This window comes from Argiope bruennichi, chromosome 9 (genome assembly GCF_947563725.1).
Source record: "Argiope bruennichi chromosome 9, qqArgBrue1.1, whole genome shotgun sequence".
NCBI classification, from domain to species: Eukaryota; Metazoa; Arthropoda; class Arachnida; order Araneae; family Araneidae; genus Argiope; species Argiope bruennichi.
The window spans coordinates 125,234,184-125,255,373 of NC_079159.1; the positions used below are offsets into that span (position 1 = coordinate 125,234,184).

General features: G+C 30.5%; 1 protein-coding gene across 1 annotated transcript in view; it reads left to right on the plus strand.

Annotated features, from left to right (window-relative positions):
- Positions 1–5,930: 5,930 nt before the first annotated feature.
- Positions 5,931–21,190, plus strand: part of LOC129984594 (cardioacceleratory peptide receptor-like) — a 376,701-nt gene continuing 361,441 nt past the window's right edge. The window contains exon 1 of the mRNA XM_056094516.1: positions 5,931–6,680. Within this exon, the coding sequence (XP_055950491.1) occupies positions 6,558–6,680 (123 nt within the window). The 5' untranslated portion in view covers positions 5,931–6,557. The remainder of the gene's footprint in view (positions 6,681–21,190) is intronic.

Genomic DNA, 21,190 nt, shown 5'->3' on the forward strand with positions numbered 1-21,190 from the left:
CATTGAGGTAGCATTGCTGAGCAGCTATTGGGTGATAGGAACTGAAGTTGACCAATGAGAAAATCGGAGGTGGATATCTGACGTAAATAAAATGCGGTATTTTTGTTTCTTTTGGGTCAGAGAGAGTCAGAGAGGAAAGCAGTGAGAGGCTTTGAATTGGAATTCGGAGAGACGTCGGTGTACGGAGAAGTTATTCCTGATTTTTTTTGAGAAATTCCGTATGATTTGGGTTTCCGTGTTAGGATACATCTATAAAGATCGGTGGATTTCTAAAGCGGCCCCTGGATTAGCCGTTTAGAGCTAATAGTCTGTTAGCGCTTTTTTTTGGTGACTTATTCTCGATTTGACCGAGAAATTATTTCCTGATTGGACTGTTTTTTGATATTTGTAAATAATATTAACCTAGATGAGAACAAGTTTTTTTGTACATATATAAGGCTATAAATAAAAGAATTGTTTTGTTACGCTGCTTTCTTATTATATCAGTCTGGATCAAGATATTACAGCGCTTAAAAGATGTCAGATGATCTCTGATCTGAAGAACGGTGTTAAACTTCACATCTGCTTAATGCCACAGACGGCTTTACGCTATGGAGTAGAAAACACAGTTCTGAGAATGGAATGCAAGAGTGAAAAAAAAAATGAGCATGTGAATTGCTGTTTTTCTTTATTTCGCCGCTGCCGAGAGAATGTTTTATGCTCTGTCAGGTTTTATTTTGTTTACCCAGATCGCATCACATCTCCTTTATGTGTATTATTTGGAGACATAGATCTAGCTATATAGCTTTCTGAATTAATGAAATTTAATTTTACCATTAATGAGATACATTTTTCTTTATTTTCGCTTTTTACAAAAAATCTGCTAACGTCGCCTTAAAATATTGATGCAACACCTAAAATCGACAAAAATCTTATTAAAAAAATTCTTTTATTTTTATTTTCGCAGAGCGTTTAACTTGTATTATGTGCTAGTTTAATCGAAATTTCATGCTAGTTCTGCAGACAACATCTCTTATATAATGCTAGTTTGCCTTCTTATGTAGACGAATATAAATTATAACAATCCTGCACTTCGGATTTTATGTTCAACTTTGTCTAAACTTAAAGTTTACTTTACTATTTTTGTCATTTTAAATTCTTGAAAAACTGGGGATTCTCTTATCTTTAAAGAACATAATTTGATATTTTATTTTATTTTTTATTTTAGAACAATTTAAGAAAAGTGCGCCAAAATGAGCATTTGTGTTATTTTATTATGTAACTTTGTTTTTTCAAGTGTAGTAAATCCAGTAATGTAATCGAATTAACGTGGTTACCTGAAAATGGGAAAAAATTTCAACAACATAATTTATATTATACAGGGTATCCCAAAAATGCGGAAAGAGCATTTATTCCTTTAGTTACTTTTAGACGCCAACTTTCAATTGCAAAATTTTATCAAATAAAGTACCTAAATGTATGAAAATGATTTAGCTTCTAAGAGGTGGATAATAAAAAAATTACAAAAATAAAATTTTTATGCTGCCACTATAGCGAAAAAGTATAAATGAGTAAAATACTTTCCTTAAAGAAATAAGATTTTATGTTTATAGCTTGCTATTAGACCATTTTTTTATATTTCTGATAGACAGTTTCTTAACTTTCATTAAATAAAAAATATAATCAAATGATACATTTATTGAAGTGTTTCAAATCTTGTTCAAAATGTACAACTTCGACAATTATACAAAGTTGCATTCTTTTAGCAATACAAGGTGATTATAATTAAAGTTCCACTTTCAAAATGCTTCATTAAAAGAGCCACTGGTCAGAATGAATTCAAATTTGAAATGAATATACTTGAAGAATGGAGAAACAGTATGAAAAAGAAATGTTACAAAGTGTATTAATAGATGGCATCGTAAGCGGCCTACTATGCAAATTAAAAGCCACTCATGAGTAGGCACTGCACATTGCATTTATTATAAAAACACGAGATACGTGACATTTTCCTCATACTGCATCTGAACAGCTTGTCATGAGTCTCTCAATGCTCTGCTTGTGAAGCTCTTTTGCAAGAACAGCGGCCGTGCACTAGCAGCCTTAAAGAAATTCCGATGATTAAAAGGTATGAAAAATAGATGTTGACAGATTACACCGAGGATTTGAAGAAAGTGATAAGAAAATTCGAGGAGAGAGGCTCTTTTGAAGTGAAATCTAGCAAAAGTAGGAAATGAATTGCTTCGACGCCAGTAAGAGATATGGCCACAGCATTACAAGAAGGAACGAGAAGTCGTGTACAAACGTGCAGTGCTTGAGTAATTGTCGGTTATTTAGACATACCCGAAAGTACGGCCTATAAAATGTCACTCAAATCCTGAATTGCTATCCATACGCGACTACCCATTGTTTCCAGCGACTAGCACGTAAGATGCAATTTTACTCAAGAATTTCTTGCTCGTATAGAAGTGGGCAATGAATGGCCATTTTTTGGATGGGCTAAGTCCGTTTTTATCTTCAAGGCCAAACAAAATGGCAGGTTATGGACAAAATCCAGTCGTACATGCACCAATACCGCTTCATTCCGCGAAGGTGATTATGCGGTGCAGTTTAAAGGGTATCATTTATTGTAAAACAATTTTTTTCGAGGAGATGGGTACTGCATATTCCAATACATGTACCTTCAAGGGTAAACGGCATGAGAGTCTTTTCACAATCAGTTCATTCCAACACTTCAAAAGCGTGCATGTCTGGATAGAATCCTTTTCATCAAGATAGTTCTCCTCCACACATTGCAAAGCCAGTGACACTGCTGTTCAAGAGGCATTTTTGAAAGGATAGAATTATCTGCCGTCATCTTCCCAATATCTGACCGGTTCTTTTAATGAAGAAGTATTTTGAAAGTGGAACTTTAATTACAATCACCTTGTATTGCTAAAAGAATGCAACTTTGTATAGTTGTCGAAGTTCTACATTTTGAACAAGATTTGAAATACTTCAATTAATGTATCGTTTGATTATTTTTTTATTTAATAAAAGATTACCGGAACTGAATTCTTATGACTTCTGGAGATAGGTTTGTTTTAAAAAATGTTCTATTCAGTGGCCCGATTGCAAATTTAGCTGAATTGAAGGCATGGATAAGCAGCACATTCACAACGTGACCCCTGAGACACTCTGGTCTGTTGTGGAACATGTTGTTTATCGGTTTAAACTTGTGGCAGAAATGATGGATAGCATACTGAACCTGTCTTGTCCAAGTTTAAGGATAATTAACAGGAGTTTCCATTGTTGCTTTTAATGCTGTTTTTTTGCATAAGGACAGTTAAAAATCAAATCGTTATGAGATTTCCATGCGGCTTTTGGCCTAAGATCAGTTAAAAACCGAATCATTATGTGAGTCAATTTTATGCGGGTTTGGCTTAAGGATAATTAAAAAATGATTTTACCCATCCATTGTGTTACGCCCTTGCCGTGGTAGATGAGCTTTCGCCTCACAATGCCACGGTTGCTTAATGACTTGAAAGTCATTTGCCTGACAATAAAGAAACCATAACAATCATGCCCACTGAACAGTATAGGAGGTTTAATGTGCAACTCATACCAAAGCCGTCGTATTTCGATTGAAAATATCACTTGTAGCCGAATACAATTTCATCATGCCGCTTACACCCCATCTATTAATACACTTTGAAACTTTTTTTCTTATGCTATACCGTTTCTCCCTTCTTCAAGTATATTCATTTCAATTTTGAAGTCATCTCGGCCAGTGCTTTTTTACAGCATTTTGAATGTGTAAAAATTGAATCAATATTACCCTGTACTTGCATCGGTTAATGACAAACTACCTTACAGACAAACTTTTTAAATTCATTGGCAAAGGTCTGCAGAATGTGTGCTGTCAAAGTCAATTCATTCTTTATTTCAAACATAATGACAATGAAAACTTATTGATTATATGAGTCATTGTTCAACATACTACTGTACAAAATTGAATCAATCAAAGAGTTTTTAAAAATTCCGTACCAACTAGTTTTAGAAAATTGTCATTACGAGAAAATAATTTTAAACTAATCCCAAAGTGATAGTTTTGAAGATTAATGTTTCAGTCTAGATTAAAGCTACATTTGCCTGTCCCCTGAAAGAAGGATTTGAGTTTACATTACTTAAGGCCCAGTTGTAAAATTTTAAATGTTGATCGCATAATTGTGTATGCAATTTTTATAACAGTCCATAGCAGGTAATTTTTAACGAAAACGATTTCATAGATTATACGAAACGAAAAGATAATTTTCAAAAATAATTTCAGAGAGTTAGAAGCACTGATAATTCAGATCAATATCATAAAATCTACGCAATCGTTTATGTAGTCGGTATATTAAGGTATATTAAGAAAAGAAATATTTTTCAATACAAATTTTGAAAAATAGAATATCAAAAAAGAATGAAAGTGAAAAGCAAATAAAAATCAAGACACGTTAAGAAATAGGTTTTGTAGGAAAAATCTATTTCTTAACTAATCTATTTCTAAATCTAATGTCTAATCTTTCTTAAAATCTATTTCTATTTCAGTAGCTTTTTAGAATCGAATATCAAATTTAGCTCCACCAAGGAAATTAAAATTGTTTCGATGGGCTTGGATTATTTTTATGAAATCGAGTCTTTTATAAATGATTTGACTTATAGCCATATAACAAAAAAATTCGTTTTTCATTGAATGAACTGCTATTTTTTCATTTGGCAATATTTAAAATTATCGTTTTTTTTTCAGGCAAATAAATTTTAATTTATTGGAAAAGAATTTTTAACAAATAAATCAATAAATAATAGTTTTAAATAAAATTTTTAATATAAATAAAATATTTCAAACTAATTTCTCCAACTAGGTCCTGTGATTTTTTTCTAATTAAGAAAGGAAGATAACCAACATAGCAAGTATTATAATCTATTTGGCCGATATTCGTTTTTTGTTGTTTAATAACCCAGGAGTAACTTGATTATTTCAAAATTAAACGATTTTTTTTTCAAGTTATATTGATATTTTACTTTTTCAGAGTCGAAAATCAAACAATCTCTTCATGCAACAGCCATCATTCGAATGCGAATTCTTTTCAGAACGGTTTTGCAAGGAGGAGGAAAGAGTTTTTCATCTGTGTCAGAAACAAAAACATTCTGAATTTTAAAAAAAATAGTTCGCAGGAAACAAAACTCACGTGACACCCTAGACGTCAGAGAGAGGCGGTACCACAGCAGCGAATAGAATGCCTCGGGCTCTGTGACAACATTCGCGGTTTCCATGGTTACATCATCTCCCATCCAAAAGCATCCGAGAAGGCGCGAGCCCGCTCAGTTCTCTTGCGAACTGAATTCTGTGGAGTTAGACTTGTTCCTCGAGCCGGCTGAAAAGTTTTGGAAAAGTCAGAACTTTCATTTGGTGCGCGATTTTTTTTCGATATAATTTTACGATTTTCATAATGTTTTAATTTTACACTGGTTTATAAAATAATCTAGAAAATAATTAGAAAAGAACTAAGATAATTTGTGTGGAGTAAACTTTAATTTAATTTGTGTTCACAGGTAACGAAATTTTTATTTTTCCTACTATTAATATATACAAAACCTCTCACTATTAAGTTTATAATTAAATTTATTTTTGACGATATGTAAATTCGGAATACAACGGATTTAGCAGTAACATGGATAAGTGTACTGGAACATTGACGATTTATCTACTAAACATTGACGAATTTATGATCTGCGGTGAACTTTAATTGAGCGAATCGCGTTTATTAACAGCATCATTCTCTTCCCTTCCATTTGATTTACATTATTAGCTTAATATCATTGTAATTTCGTCTGGAATCATGCTTTGTTCCGATGTAGATAATGAATTTTACTTAAAAACTGTAAAAAAACTGTTTGTGTATCTATGAATATATATATATATATATATCAAGCTTCATTAAATGATCTTCAGTTCTGAAAAATTTTATTCGTTTGATATGAATAATTTCACAGATTGAATTGTTAGAATTCGTAAATAAAGGTCCCGAACTCTACGAAAACTATATGGAAAGTTCCATTTTTTGATATGCTATGTTCCCTTTAAAAACAAAGAAATGAGTGCGCATTTTAATTAATAACGAAGAATATACTTTACGAGAACTTTACAGAAAGGTAACAAAGAATGAACTTCTCGTAAAAGAATTTGAAGATTTTCCAAGAAACTATTCGTAAAAGAATTTTGATTCCTTCAATATGAATAATTTTACATATTGAATTGCTAGAATTCGTAGATACAGATCCCGAACTCTATGAAAACTATAAGGAAAATTCCATTTTTTTGATGTTTTATGTTCTCTTTAAAAGAAAGAAATGAATGCTCATTTTAGTTAATAACGAAGAATATACTTTACGACAACTTTATTGAAAAGTAACAAAGAATGAACTGCTCGTAAAAGAATTTGAAACTTTTCCCCCAAGAAACGATTCGTAAAAGAATTCTACTTTTTTCCAACAAACTGTGAAAAATCTTGGCTTCATTGACATTTCTTATTGCTCTGACATAACATATCACCATGGATAACTTTTTAGACAAAACCTTCGAATACGTTCGAGAGAATGACAGTGATTTTACGAACTTCTCCGCAGTGAATGACACATTCTACGAAGATGGAATTCAGTTTTATTACTTCTATCAGGTAAGAGCTCTCAATAATCTGTTATTACATTCACTTTCTATGAACCAACTTTAGTGGTTCGGTTTGATTACATGTCAGATTTTAAAACAATTATGAGACTCATTGTTCATTTAATGGAATCCATACGATTGCGATCATTCATTCATTGATATTCATCATCCTTACTGCATAAATGTTCATAAAAAAAAGTCAGCTGTTTACTTCCAAGTGAGTGGGTTTTTTTCCCTTCAGCCCTACATTATTTGCGAACTTACCTTACCGAACTTTACTTGCATTATTTACTTTTCATACCTATAAATAGACTAGAAAACAAAACCGAATATGAGTATTTAATTTGCTGTTTTTAGTTATGAAACGTCCCTGTTGGGCATACATAAGTTAAAAGATAAGAATCCAATGATCTAAACCGACTTTTCCTAAATTTGATTTCCCGAATTTGAAGGATAAACACAAATCTGGACTAAAAAACCTTTTTTTATTTGCAACCTTTTAAGAAAACATTAGACCCTCTCTTTCATTTTAACACAGGAAGGAAATGTTCGTCTATACACATCACTTAAGTGCATAAAGGCATTTTTCGAGACTACATATTAGTAAAAAACATTTTGTCGTAATCCCTAAGTTAGAAAATAAATTCAAAACTGAAGCAATGACTCATGGTCAATGAAAGACGATTTATTTATGAATAGTTTAAAGCATTAAGCAAGTTTTAAAAAAATCGTTTTTGTTTAAATGAATTTTTATTTTTTTTCCCTTGGAAATTTAAAATAAAAAAATAATTTAAAGAATCTAGAGAAAGGTTTCAAAACAATTTATTTTAATATTATATTGGATATTGTAGCATATGCCCAGAAATATTTAAATTCCTGAAATATTTTTAAATTAGATGTTACATAAAATTATTTAATCGAACACAATGAATGCTTCGACCTATTGCATCTTTATAATCTGTATTCCAATGAACTTTCCAACGTACTTTTAGAGATTTTAATGTACTCTAAGTACCCTTTATAATAGTTTCCATGCGTTTGTTTTCAAAAGTTACGACAATAAGAAAAACTCAAGATACTATAAAAATTCAATATTAGCACGATTTGTCACAAAGTCGTAAATAACATAAATATTGCTTTGAGATATTTTTAATTTGAATATTTGAAATATTAAATAATTATATTGTATAAAAATTATTTGAAGCAAAAGTAAGCATAAAATATTGGACAAAAGGAATTAAATCAATGAAAAATATTTATCGTATCCTTTGAAACTCAATTTTCAGCTGTTCATTTCTACTTCATTCTTTTAATTCCGTTCTGATTGTCGTGAGAAGCTTAAACGCAATTTTGGATGTTAAAAGGAAAGAAACATTCAAAATTCAATGATTTTCATACTAAAATATCTTTTGCGGGTGGACGGAAATTTTAAATTGAATATCTATATTAGAATATCGCTTAGAATAGTCTTGAAATATCTATATCTATTGTGCTTCTTTATGTTAAGTTCTTCAATATTTAAAAAAAATCATCTTAATTTAAAATATTTCACAAAAGATTTGCTGAATAATAATTTTTAACAACATTTGGTTTAATATATCATTAATTATATCGTGCTTTTTATTTTAATTTCAAGTTTTTGTGGTCACAAAACTTTTCTTGCTGACCGTAAAGGAGATGGAAAAAAAGAGTAAAAAAGTGTCAAAAACTCTTATTGAAACTGATATTCTTTTGTTTATTTAAAAGCAAATGAACATCTATCGAATTTTCTAATTTGTTTTTCCAACCCACTTTCTCCAATTTGATTTTGGCAGGAAAAACTTTATACATGATTTTGAGTTATAATTCAATGAAACACTATTGTTCATCTTAGAAAGAGTGACATTGCATGTTTGAATTCTATAACATTATAATTTTTATCAAAGCATATAAAGGCTTTATAAATGAGACGGTCTGATTCATTTAAATAGTGTAGTGTATTCGGTTAAAAATACGAAGATGTATTTCTCAGTATCTGCCTTCCACAAATTAATTTTTTTAAAAAAAGGAGATGCGTAAAACAAAACAATTTTGAACTCTGAGAAATGTCTACTCTTTTCGTTCATTTATGCTACAGTTTGAAATTGATATTAAAAAAACATTTGGTGGTTTCATAAAAAAGTTTTAGTTTTAATCAATTAAAAAATGATTATTTTTAAAACATTCTATATTCATTATTCAGATTTTATATTCATTTTCACATAATTACTTCTTTAAAATGGCATTGTATTGTATCATTTTTCTAAAGCAGAAATATTTAAATGTAGTGTGTTCCTCTTTTTAAAGTACAACAAATCGCATCAAAAATATATATGCAAGATGATTCTCCTGAATATTTCAACCCTAAAACTGAAAATATTAGATTTATCTAAGATTTTTCCATGACACATTTTAAAATGTTGACAAAGTATTTGCTATAAATTTACGCATATAAGTGCGATTGCTTTTCATTTCTTTGTCAGCTGCGTATCAAAACGGATACTATTTTCTGTGATGTAGTATGCATGCGTGAATCGACATTTGCATACAGAAACCATATAGTTAATTCTCGATTTTCGAGATTCATCTCAAGATGTTGTTGAAAAACTTATAAGTTTAAAAAGATGTTTTGTATAAATTTTTTATTTATTTATTTTGGAAAGAAAGTTTACTAACTGCCTTTTAAGAATAAATCTGTTGTCAAATAATTCACAAGTCGAATGCGTTGTTTCTTAAATATAAATCAAATTGATTCAAATGATTTCCGTGCTGATTGTCCTTTTTCAACTATTATGCGAATGAAAAGGCCATGCCGTTCCTTTCAGTTCTGCTGAATATTCGTGAGTTCATTCTATTGTTGATAAGTACTGCAACGAAGGGGGAATGTGAATTTTCAATTGCTTATCCCTTGTCTTTAAGCTATCATTTTTATCCGGAATTACAAAAACTTATTTAATGTTTGAAAATTTCAATTTCCTAGCATTGCATTCAAATTATTAATCTTTTATCCTTTCTTTTCTTACAAAAGTAACTTGTCTGTGACTAAACAGATTTGATTTAAAGATTCAAAGAAAATCGACACAATCAGTCCCCGATCCCTTCCTATTTTTTAAAATGAGTATATTCTAAACATATACCACTCATTTCGAAGTAAATATGAAATATTCTTTTCATTTTGGAGTTTCTTGGAAATGTTTCAGTAAAGATATAATTTTTATAGATACGTATAAAAATACAATAGTTTTATCAGAAATTGAATTATCAAGTGCAAATATTAAGCTACTAGATGGAAACATTCGTAAATTAGAAAGCTGGCCATACTGTGTACTAACATCTGGAAATTTAAGAAAAGTGCCTATGACGTCGTATTCATCACAACATAACTCTATTGCTTTCTGCTTTCGGTTTCAAACTCGTAAAAGACACATTATATATATTTTGAGCTAATTTTTGTAATCATTTAGAAATAACTGCAATTTTTGCTAAAGTGAGCATGTTAACTTGTACTATAAAAATCGCAATGTGGAATGGAATTTTATTTGAAATAGAATTTATTCGAAAATTGACGACAATGCTTTATTTATATGACATAGAAATACCAATTAATTTCTTTGATTTGTCTCTTTTTCTCTGAAATACAACACTATTAACTAAATTTTTCTATTTTGTAAACGCAGTAGGTATAATTTTATTTTGTGAATTTTTTTTTCTAATTCAAATTGTCTGATTTAATGGAATTGCTTAGTTTCACATTATTTAATAGTTACAATTCTTTCCAAACAAATCTTTTTGAATTAGTAAGTTTCTTGTTTTATCCTTTGATCTTATATTTTAAAAATATATACCATATTTTAGAACTGAGGAATTTTAACTAACAGTAAGAGGCACTTGAAATTATCTGTCTAAAAATATTTTAGCAAGTTTTGAAAATATTAAATTACAAACGGGATAAAACTTTCAAAAATATCATTCTATGAATGATTTATTAAGCCTTTGCAATTTTAACTTCATTAAAATATTATAATGAAATGCAAGAACGAAAATTAGAGAAAAATCTTTTTCGGAAATCGTTTTAGGTGATAAAATTCTTTTTACTTATTTTGCTTGTTTTTCAATAAAATTGAATAAGCGTAATAATATTAAGAGTGCTTTAAAATTCCCGATAATTATGCCAGCTAAATAACATGGTAGTTACGGCTAGTTCAACTAAATAACTGCAAGACATGATTTGGACAAAAGAAATACACTTTCGGTTTCCGTCTTGACGACAAAATTTTTTCATACTTTATTTTGCTTGTAATAAAATGTATTATTATATATTTTGTGGATAAAATCTGTAATAAATAAAATTAGTTAATGCAGACAAATCCTATGTGTTTCTTTCCTCGGGTGGAAATTCTATTTATATTTGGTAGAGGAAATTTATATATATATAGAACTAGGAAAATTCTTTTCTCTTCTAATATCATTCCTTGACTTTACTCTTGAGTAAACTGGGATCTAGGACAAGCAGTTAAATTTTAAGATTTTTCAAAGACAGTGCAGAAAATTAAAATATTTAATTTGAATTTGATAGAAATAATTGTATGCATTATAAAAACTCCCCCTGCCTGATTTAATGCTCGCGTACTGACCCTGCATGAGTAAAGCTAATGTCTTAAATTGTAACTGCATTTCATTTACAATGATCTATTTCATTTCTTGAATTGTTGCATGGAAAACCACCATTCAAATACATTAGACATCAATTTTTCAATAGAATATGCTTTAAAAATGAGTAAATCTCAAGTAATTAAATAAAAAACGGAAAGTAGTTCCAACAGATTAGTTAAGTAAGCAAATGTAGTTTTTACCTGATTTAATGTTGTTTGCAAATAAAGAAGTTTGCTTTAAACTACCTCTTACAGTGTATAAAGGCATAAGACTATGTTTATAAATCATTTTCTAAGCGGAAAAGATTTCTAGGCCTATTTGTGCGAATAATATTGTTATTTTAACACAACTCATTTCAATCGAATGGAAATGCAAATCCGTAAACATAGCTTCTAAAAACGGTTTAAACTTTTTTCACATTCTGATAAGAAAGTTAAAAGAATTCTACCTCAAGTTCTTGATGGAATGTGATATTTTTGATATTCCTGAATTCGAGAAATTGTTTGTGGTATTATATTTTTGAGCACAATATAACCTGAGAACATATAATAGCTACCTCTTAAAACGTAGAACTCGTATCATAAATCTGATTATGGTCTTTTCATCAAAATTACTGATTTCTGTTAATTTTTGAACGTAAAAGATAACAATGGATGTTCCATCCCATAAAAGTGAACAGGAAAAATTCAGAACAGAATTATCTAAATAGATGAAATTAGGTATCTACTTTTATTTCTAAAATTATGTTATCGAATCAAATCCGTATACTATCGACTGTCTGTCGATCAATCTATTCGTACATATATGAACTTAACACAAAATCTGAACGAATCGAATTCGACATGCGTTCTTGGCAAAATCTTGGCTTTGTGACTAAGTTTGATACAAAAATACATTTCTAAAACGCATATTAGTTTATATAAATGTATATATTTGTTTAAATGGATATATTATCATGAGGCATCACTGTAAACTGTCATGTCTAAACTATGGATATCACCAGGAAAAGAGAGCATATCCGGGGCTTGATTCTCTTTCTTATAAGATGAAACCGAACACAAGATGCGATGATAACGCTAATACATTAATTAATTCTATTCTCTTAATTAATTTCGCGTATTTCAGCATTTAGGAAATTCGTTTGTAGGGCCTTTTCATTCTAATCTCATGATCATTCTCTGTGATAAAATTAATCCAAAGTTTAATATTAAAAAATGATGATTAAATAGCAATATTAAAGTAACTTTATGAGTAAGATAGCATTTTAGATGGATTCGTTTGTTTCGGTTCTCATGATACAACATTGGAAAAAAAATCTTGCCAAATTAGTCTCTAATGGTCTCCAGTAGCACATCAGACCCCCCCCCCTTTAAAAGTACCCTCCTCGGATGAACATGACAGCCATACTAATTTTGACGGAACTTGAACTGGCGAAAGATATTTTGTACGGAGAAAACGATCGGACTCCCTTACGGTTGTAGATGAAAAGATAATTTAAGTTCATCAAATTGTTGACTTATAATAACATACAATTACTTCATTAAAGGTTCCGACATCTGCAGTTACTTAAAAGCTATGAACTGAAAAGCGCTTTTCGACATTTAACTTTGAATATATTTTAACTTATGCATTTTGAACGTTTTAGAAAGCTATCAACATTCTCGCCCATCCTTTTTAATCTTCAAAGCTCCTATCTTTTTCAAAATTAGGTAAAAAAATGGTGAATGGAGAGAGTTGGAATTTTTTTTCAATATATTTCCAATCAAAAGGAATTTGCCTTCCTACATTGCCTTCCTACAAAATTTCCGGAAAACTAAGGAGTGTCGTATTATTAGATGTCGATTTCAAAATTTCTTCAATTTCTATGAGTACAATTACAAAACGTCGCATAAACATTTTTGTTGCAACAGCTCAACCCTGTTTGCAAAAGACAATCATTCAGATTCCAATTCACATTTGAATACGCGCTTTTTGAAACAATGAGGCTATTACGGCATCCTCCCAGACGGGATTACGAAATGGTTACATTCTCTTTACTCATATTCTACACATATTTGAATAGAAAAATAATAATGTATTAAACCTGCAAAAGAAGAAATGTACTGTACATGTGTAAATTGACAATACTCTATTTGTTTTAAGTATTCTTTCAAGTCTTTTATTTTTCAATTTTCTGCTTCGTTTTTAGCGCTTATTATTTTTTGAATATGTATGTATGTTATGGAGTACAATATTAATAAAAAAGGGAATTAAAAGCTTCGGAACGCATTTCCTCTTGAATATATCTGTTGCTTGATTTAACAGACGTGGGGGGGGGCAGCGTTTGTAGGTCAAATGTAATAAATTGATAAGAAGTACTTTAAAATTTCATTGCTTGAGGGGAGGCAGAACATAGAGTTGTGCATAAATGATACATTTGGGAATTGCAGCGTACTCCTATAAAGGCTTTCGCGTATAAATTGAATTCTCATTAAGAGTAATGTCTGTTATGAAGCAGTCGAAAAGTTGCGACCCTTCATTTAGCCAGATAAATGCTCTTATTTAACGTGAAAGTTAATTTCAGCATTCTCATAGTTTTTGTTTTTTAATAGCTCTGTTTTTTAATTTTTTTATTTGAAAAACAAATGTATACAGATATCATATGAACAACGAAGCTAGTAAATGAAAAGTAAAAGTAACATTTTGCAAGCAATGTCTGGAGTGAAGAATTAGAGACATGTCCGATGATGTATCATTTATTATACGTATTATACGGAACGTTGTCCCTACTTTATCCACTGCATTTGGATTTAATTAAATTAATTATTCGATGTCATCGATTGAAATAAAGAATGCTAGCATTCTCGAAATATCTTTGATTGTTAAAAGGGAATTATTAAAAAAAGGATTGAGTAGAAAAAAACCGAAACAAAATTCACATGGGTAAATAAAATAATAATAAGATGCATTCCACTAAAAATTAGTGTGAATGTAATTTTAAGAAATCAGGCTTTCGAATTTGCTTGGGTGAATTTTAGTTTTCGCAGAGAAAAAGTTTCAATGCTTTTTCACATTGTTATGAAAAGGAAGAGCATGATATCGGTTACGGCAGCCATTGTGAAATCAAGAATCTGTGAAATTCGTAAAACGCCAACAGATAGAAGGCCAATGACAAAGAATTAATCTTTCTATTATCACATTCCGCAATCCTCTCTAGGAACGGATGTCGCAACCTAACATCATATCACAAGTAGAATGTCCCATTCGAAATCCAAATGAACAACATGAAAAAGGTTCTGATGACTCTGACATAAAATTTAAGATATGCTCATCTAAACTGTAAAGTGAAAGGTGGAATATTCATTTTCACTAATAAAAATGACATCATTCTGAAGGTGGAGAGAATTGTTACAGATGTATAAATAAATCTCTGCTAGTGTTGTTGTTTATAATGGTACTTGCCTTGGACAAGCCCGCTGAACGAAGTCAGCGATTTTAAGCCGAGAGAGCGCATCTCTTGTATTAATAGCGGCAACTAGGGACAAGAGTACGAATTTGCTACTCACGCATCCCATTCGCTTGCACAACCCTTTTTTACAGGGGGGCACATTCACACGTCTCACAGATAGAACAGATGAAGAACAACCATGCTCGAACCGGGACTCGTATCTAGGATGAGGAAGACGCGTTATCCTTATCCCAGGACGCCGGCAATATAGAACAGATAATTAGGACTAGCACATTAAGCACTGATGTGCTTTGTAGAATCGGAATGCATATTTAGGGGAGATTTTTTACAACATTCTAATAAGAATTTGAATTAAAATTTAAGCGAAGTATTCGTATTTCCTGCAATATGATATCGCTTCACAAAAATAATTCTTACACCATCTAAACATTGAAAAGCTTGATTTTTAACTGAAATCATTTTAACTATTCAATTTTAATGTAATCTTAATAAATTTTCATTTATATAGATCCATACTCGATTAAATTAAGAACATTTCTGTAGACAGAACGGGCTCAAGACTTCTGAAAAAAAAAACCGCTTTGAATTATTCATCAATATTTGAAGCTTAATATCTCTCTTTTAAAAGAACCACGATGGATAGGGGATTCAATTGAAAATAAAGAGAATCAGCACTTGACCTTTGATATTAAACAAGACATCGTATGTGGCTATAAAATATCCTATCATTATTTAAGTTTCTTTATATTTTGGAAAACGTTCCGTTGCCAATAATGACTTAAGGAAATTTTTTATTCATAATAAATAAATAAATACGTATCTGTTTGTACATTGGCTCTATACAAGGCGGCCAGCTATGCTTAGAATATTCTAATTTGCTTTATATACTTTGAATGATGCAAATATGCATCTCGGCGTATTTTTTTCCTTCAAAATTCTATTTTAAGTTTTATTGAATAAAAAAAAATCAGTCAATATTTTGGCGTTTTTAACAGTATTTTCCAAAAATATTATCCCGGAAAAATAATTTGTATATTATTTTTAAATTCAAAAAAGAATGTTTTAATTATAATTAAATTGTGTACAATTTTTAGTTAAATTTAATAATTTTTTAAAGATTTACTTCACGCTTTGCATTGGAAATTTTGTTGTTACAGCGAAAATTTAAAGTAATCACTTTGTTCCATTAAATCGTTTCATCATATTTTTCCGTTATTAAAACAATGGTTAGCAAAGTTTGCCTTCTTTGGCGAATTAACTTCGAAGTAGCCTTTCACTTCCCAACAGTTTCATGAGTTAGCCTACTTCAAATATTCTTTTTCACTCAGTCTTATGTGATGAAATTTTTTTCATGTAATGCAGTTTGGATAATGAGATATTTTCTGCCATTAGATTGAAGCTTTTAAATATATATCGTTTGTCAAGTGCAATTTTTTTAATTTTGTTTTAATTTATCAATTATTCGGAAAATTCTGATAACCAGTTCTTTTTAAATGATATTATTACGGATTTTCCTCATCGCCAGGTTCTTTTGATAGTGGGTGTATGATGTGAAAACACAATAAGCAGGCCCCAGTAAAAAACAACGACGTTTATTTACACGAAGATACTAATACAAAGACGACGAGTACACAGATGACAAATATTTAGAGCAGAGACGAACACAGGACAGTATAGGACACAATAGCACACTACAGACGACAGTAGCCCACAAGAAGTAATCGCCCACAGCACACAAAGCGGCCAGACAGAATCCAGCAGGAGAGGGGTTCCTCGGAGTTTCGCTCCATGGCTGAACTACTCACTATCTCTTCTCGCTTTAGCTGCAGGCTCACTACTTTGCACAACTGGATACTACACACAATATACGACGCTGTCCCCATAGCAGACAACAGGACTCGATGCTCACAGCTCAGCTCAGCACTCGTTCCACACAACGCTGGCACTCCGCTGTTTCTTCGCTATTCTGTAGAAGACTCGTTACTTGTCGGCGACTCCGACTCTCGACGACACAGCATGAGAGTGCTGGCCTTTTATAGTTAACGGGAGGTGGGCCTAGAATCTTCTAGATCAATCAGACGGATCTCGGTTTCTAATGGACGAATCGACTAAATTCTCGAAGTTTCGAGCATTATCCATTTTGTCGGCAATTTCGTCGCCAAGTTGCCAAATGGTCCCCAAGTTTGTCACTAAGCTCTGGGATCACTGACTCGGCATCCGACAGCATCTATTTCAGATGACTGTAAAACGATCTTTCTTATGATGACACTATGCGTGCTGGAAAGCAAAATTACACGTTTGTAACAATATCTTAATTATTTTTTTTGATAACCTCTTTTTAATTTATTTTCATTTTCAGGTTGTTTAATTTTTCCTTCCTAAAATCACCGTATTATTTATTCAACAAAACTAGAATAATTATTAATATGATATCATAAATATTTTTCAATTTCTTTACATAATTTTATATTATAATAATAGATATATTTGTTCAAATAATATAGACTGCATTTAAAAAGTGCATTCCCTGTTCATATTGTGTAATCTGGAAAACCAACATTCCGGGTGAACAAGTTGGTCGCCAGATGTGCAAAGTTACGTAATCTAAAATAAGACAATATTGGTTGGCAACGGATTCTAAAATCCTCCGCGCTTTTGCGCATGTGTTAGGATGGGTTTAACTCAATAAAATAGGGGTGAGAGGAAAGATGAAAGGAGGAGATGTTTACATTTAACAATGAAGTAAACTCTAGAAATGCTCACATCTTTCCGCTTTTCACCCCTTAGTGAGATAGAACTGCTGAAAAGTGATCGTCTCAGGATATTTCAACGAATTGTAGGTATGTTTGTTTTCTGATTTTTTGAAAACTACATCCAAGACTGTCAAGCCGAAAGCTATCGAGTTAAGTTACACTTATGGATTCGAAAGGTATTTGAAAAAGTACCTGGTTAGTTATGGTGATTTGAAAAGATATCTAGTTTTCAACTCAAATTCAAGGGAGAGGGGGGTTGTGATTGTGTATAGTTGATTTTGGAAATATCTGGTGTGGGAGAACAGTATTTATAAAATCTTATAATTCAATAAATTATGACTTTCGAAAAACTTTCGTTCCAATCGACAAATCTTAAATCGAATTGATATTTTTCTATTTTTCTATTAATATGAAAAATTGTTTTTAAAATTGTTCTTAAAACATACAATTTAAATTTACAGGAATTCAGTGGTTCGCAAGTTGGAAATTATCAATTACATTCTCTGTTGCATCTGAACAAAATACAATAAAACGACGGACTTTTTTTCCCACGCTAAATCTGTCGGGACCAAACGTCCTTCCGCTGGTATTGTGTGGTGTGAAAGTTTGGAGAGGGAGTGCCAGCTCAGGTATCGTCTTCTTCATCGCACAGCAGTTCAAAATTATGAAGTCCGTCCCAAAATAAACCTAGTGTTGCTTTAAAAAACGGGACATTAATATAACTAAACTAAACTAGTGTGTCTAGAGGAACAATAAAAGTTCTCAGGAGAAATGTTTGAGTTGTTCGAACGGCTGCTTCTTTTTCATCTCCTGAATAAAACTGCAGTGGAACGAGGTTATTAGTTAGAAACAGGATTAAATAATAACATTTTAAAAAAATTTAATAATGATTTCTCGCTTCTTTACTTGAGAGAATTTCTGAAATTTTGTGCTTTCTCTATGTTGGTACATTTTTTGGATATTTTCTTGATTATCATTTAAACTACTGATTTAATTCAATTTTATTTTGTACGAGTGACTTCTTCACCTAGAAGTAAAACTGAAACGAAATGATAGAAAGAATTTTATGATATTTATAATATAGAGTCATAATTTCACGATTCGAAAAGTAGAAAATAAAATACAAAATTTCACCTTTTAATTGAGGAATTTTAGAAAGGAATTTTAAAATCTGCTTTTATTTATCATTGCACATTTAAGTAAATTATATTTGTCTTATGATTTGTAAAGATACTGAGTACCGTATATTTTTCGCCATCTTCCAGATGTGTTAAAATTGTGAAATCTGTACAGACTATGGATTCTTGGTGACAATACAATACTTTAATATTTTCAGAACTTAATTCATCTATTTTCTGATAGTTTAATTTTCATTCCATAAAAATGGTGTGAATGGATGAAGAATCTGATATCATATTATTATAGTATAGCTTAATATTTATAATGAATTACGTGATGTATCAAACACTATAAAGTAGAAAACATTAAAAATAAAGACGTAAGACGTAAAAAAGATTTAAATATACCTGTTAGATTAGGAGATTCAGGGCATCACTTGTAGGCGACTCGCTACCCTTTCGCATTTACTCTTGAGTTTTATTCGTTTCAAAAACTTCGACCAGCAGTCATTTCCTCCCAAACGTCATATCTAAATTTTTATCATATCTCGACATTATTAAAATTACATGTTTTAGCAATCTTTTTTGTCATAAAATGATTAAATTAAATAAAAATGACGGAAAAATATAAGCCAGCACAGTGAATGCGCTAAACATGCAGTGACATATATTTCTAAATAACTGACATATAATTAACTTTAAAATAAAAAAAAAATCCAATAAATATGCGTTCTCTTAAACACATATATTATATATCGATGTTAATTTTACAGAAGGAGGAGGTTTTAAACGTTTTGTATTTGAGCCAACCCGTTTCTAAATTCGGCGGCTAAAGAGGGTGGAAAGTCTATATCTATAAATACTAATAATAATATGTCTGACATATAACGCGATGAAACATTTTTGAAATAAAATTGATAGAATCATAACAAATTACTTCATCATTCAGATTATTTTATCAGTAGACAAACCCGAAACAAACGCCAGACTGTTTTTGGCGCAATGGAAATTTATTTTAGTGTTTGTTTAGTTTCGGCAGGGCTATAGAACCTATCATATTTAACGTGTAAGAAGATTCAGCGTAAATTTAATAACACAGTAAATTCTCTATCGTCTGCGCCATTAAATAATCCGAATGATCGAAATAGGATACAATTTACCTTCAAAATGCTTTTGAACTGTTTGTATTTACAGAAAAGAATGTGCATATATAACTATTTAATAAATCGTAGACTTCTATGTTAAAATATGTTGTTAATTTATTTACTTTTTTATGATAAAGTAAACCACTATTAGGCCTTTGATTTTAATTTTTCATTCATATAGTTTTTTTATTATTTGAAGTTTCTTTAGCAATATTACAAAATTCATACCCTCAGATAATCGTGAATTTATCATATTTTATCTTTCACCAAGAATCTGCGTTTTAATACTTTTATCTAAATAAAGAATAGAAAAGAAAATAAATAAATATCCAGGAAGAAAATAACGGATCACTTATTGTTACACGTTTCTCTGGATAAAGATCTTGAGCCAAAAATAATTAAGGAACTGTCGATTATCATTTATCGAATTTTCAACAACTTTTATTTTATTTCTTCGAAAATGTGCTGATTTGTTAAAGTGTTATCGGAAAATGGTTGTTTTGAACCACAAAGTGTTAATGTAATGAGGTTATCAAACTTTAATAAGCTAATGGAAGTCTTAAAGTTTTAGATATCGTGATACAAAAAGGCAAAGAAAAGCATATCTCTATCTAAAGGCAAGGAAAATTCTTTTCTTCGAGGTTCACCTTAGAAAAATATCATCTGGGTAATATTTCCCAGTAGATATTATTTATTCAGCTAAGAAATTTGGAAACAAAATTTCGATTTTATGTGTCGTTTATATCCCTCCAGCGGTTATTGAAGAAACCGGGAACATTGCTTTAGACTGAGTAACTTTCAGTAGCCGCGGCACTTTTGTAGAAAAAAAAACGCTAAAACTAAAAATGTTATATATTTTTGTTTAAATCTTCTATAAATATAAATAAATACAAAATTATATATATATATATATATATATATATATATATATATATATATAGAATTGTTATTTATACGACTAGTATCACAGAAACAAAAACAAACTGTTTTAGAGACTTTCTTCACAGTATTTTAGAATAAACACATTCTAGTCTTTTTAGAAGTTTGTGAAGAACAGTTTTTACCTTAAGACTGAAACGCAAGAAATAAAAAAGGAAAGTGGAGAACTCATTCAATACTTTATATATGGTCCCCCGATGATCTCAGAATATAATTACCTCAAATTCAAAACAATATTTTAATTTGATTCTAAAAATAATCTAGCAGGATTTGAATTTTAACCTCCCGCTCATAACACCACTGGAATAGGGTATTGTACAATATTGTGCAATATTACATATTAGATTATTAAACATTCAGCAAAATTATACAATATTTCGAATATTGTTTAGTGTCATGCAATATAGTAAATAGATATGTGCTCCTTAGAAATTGTTTTAGAAATA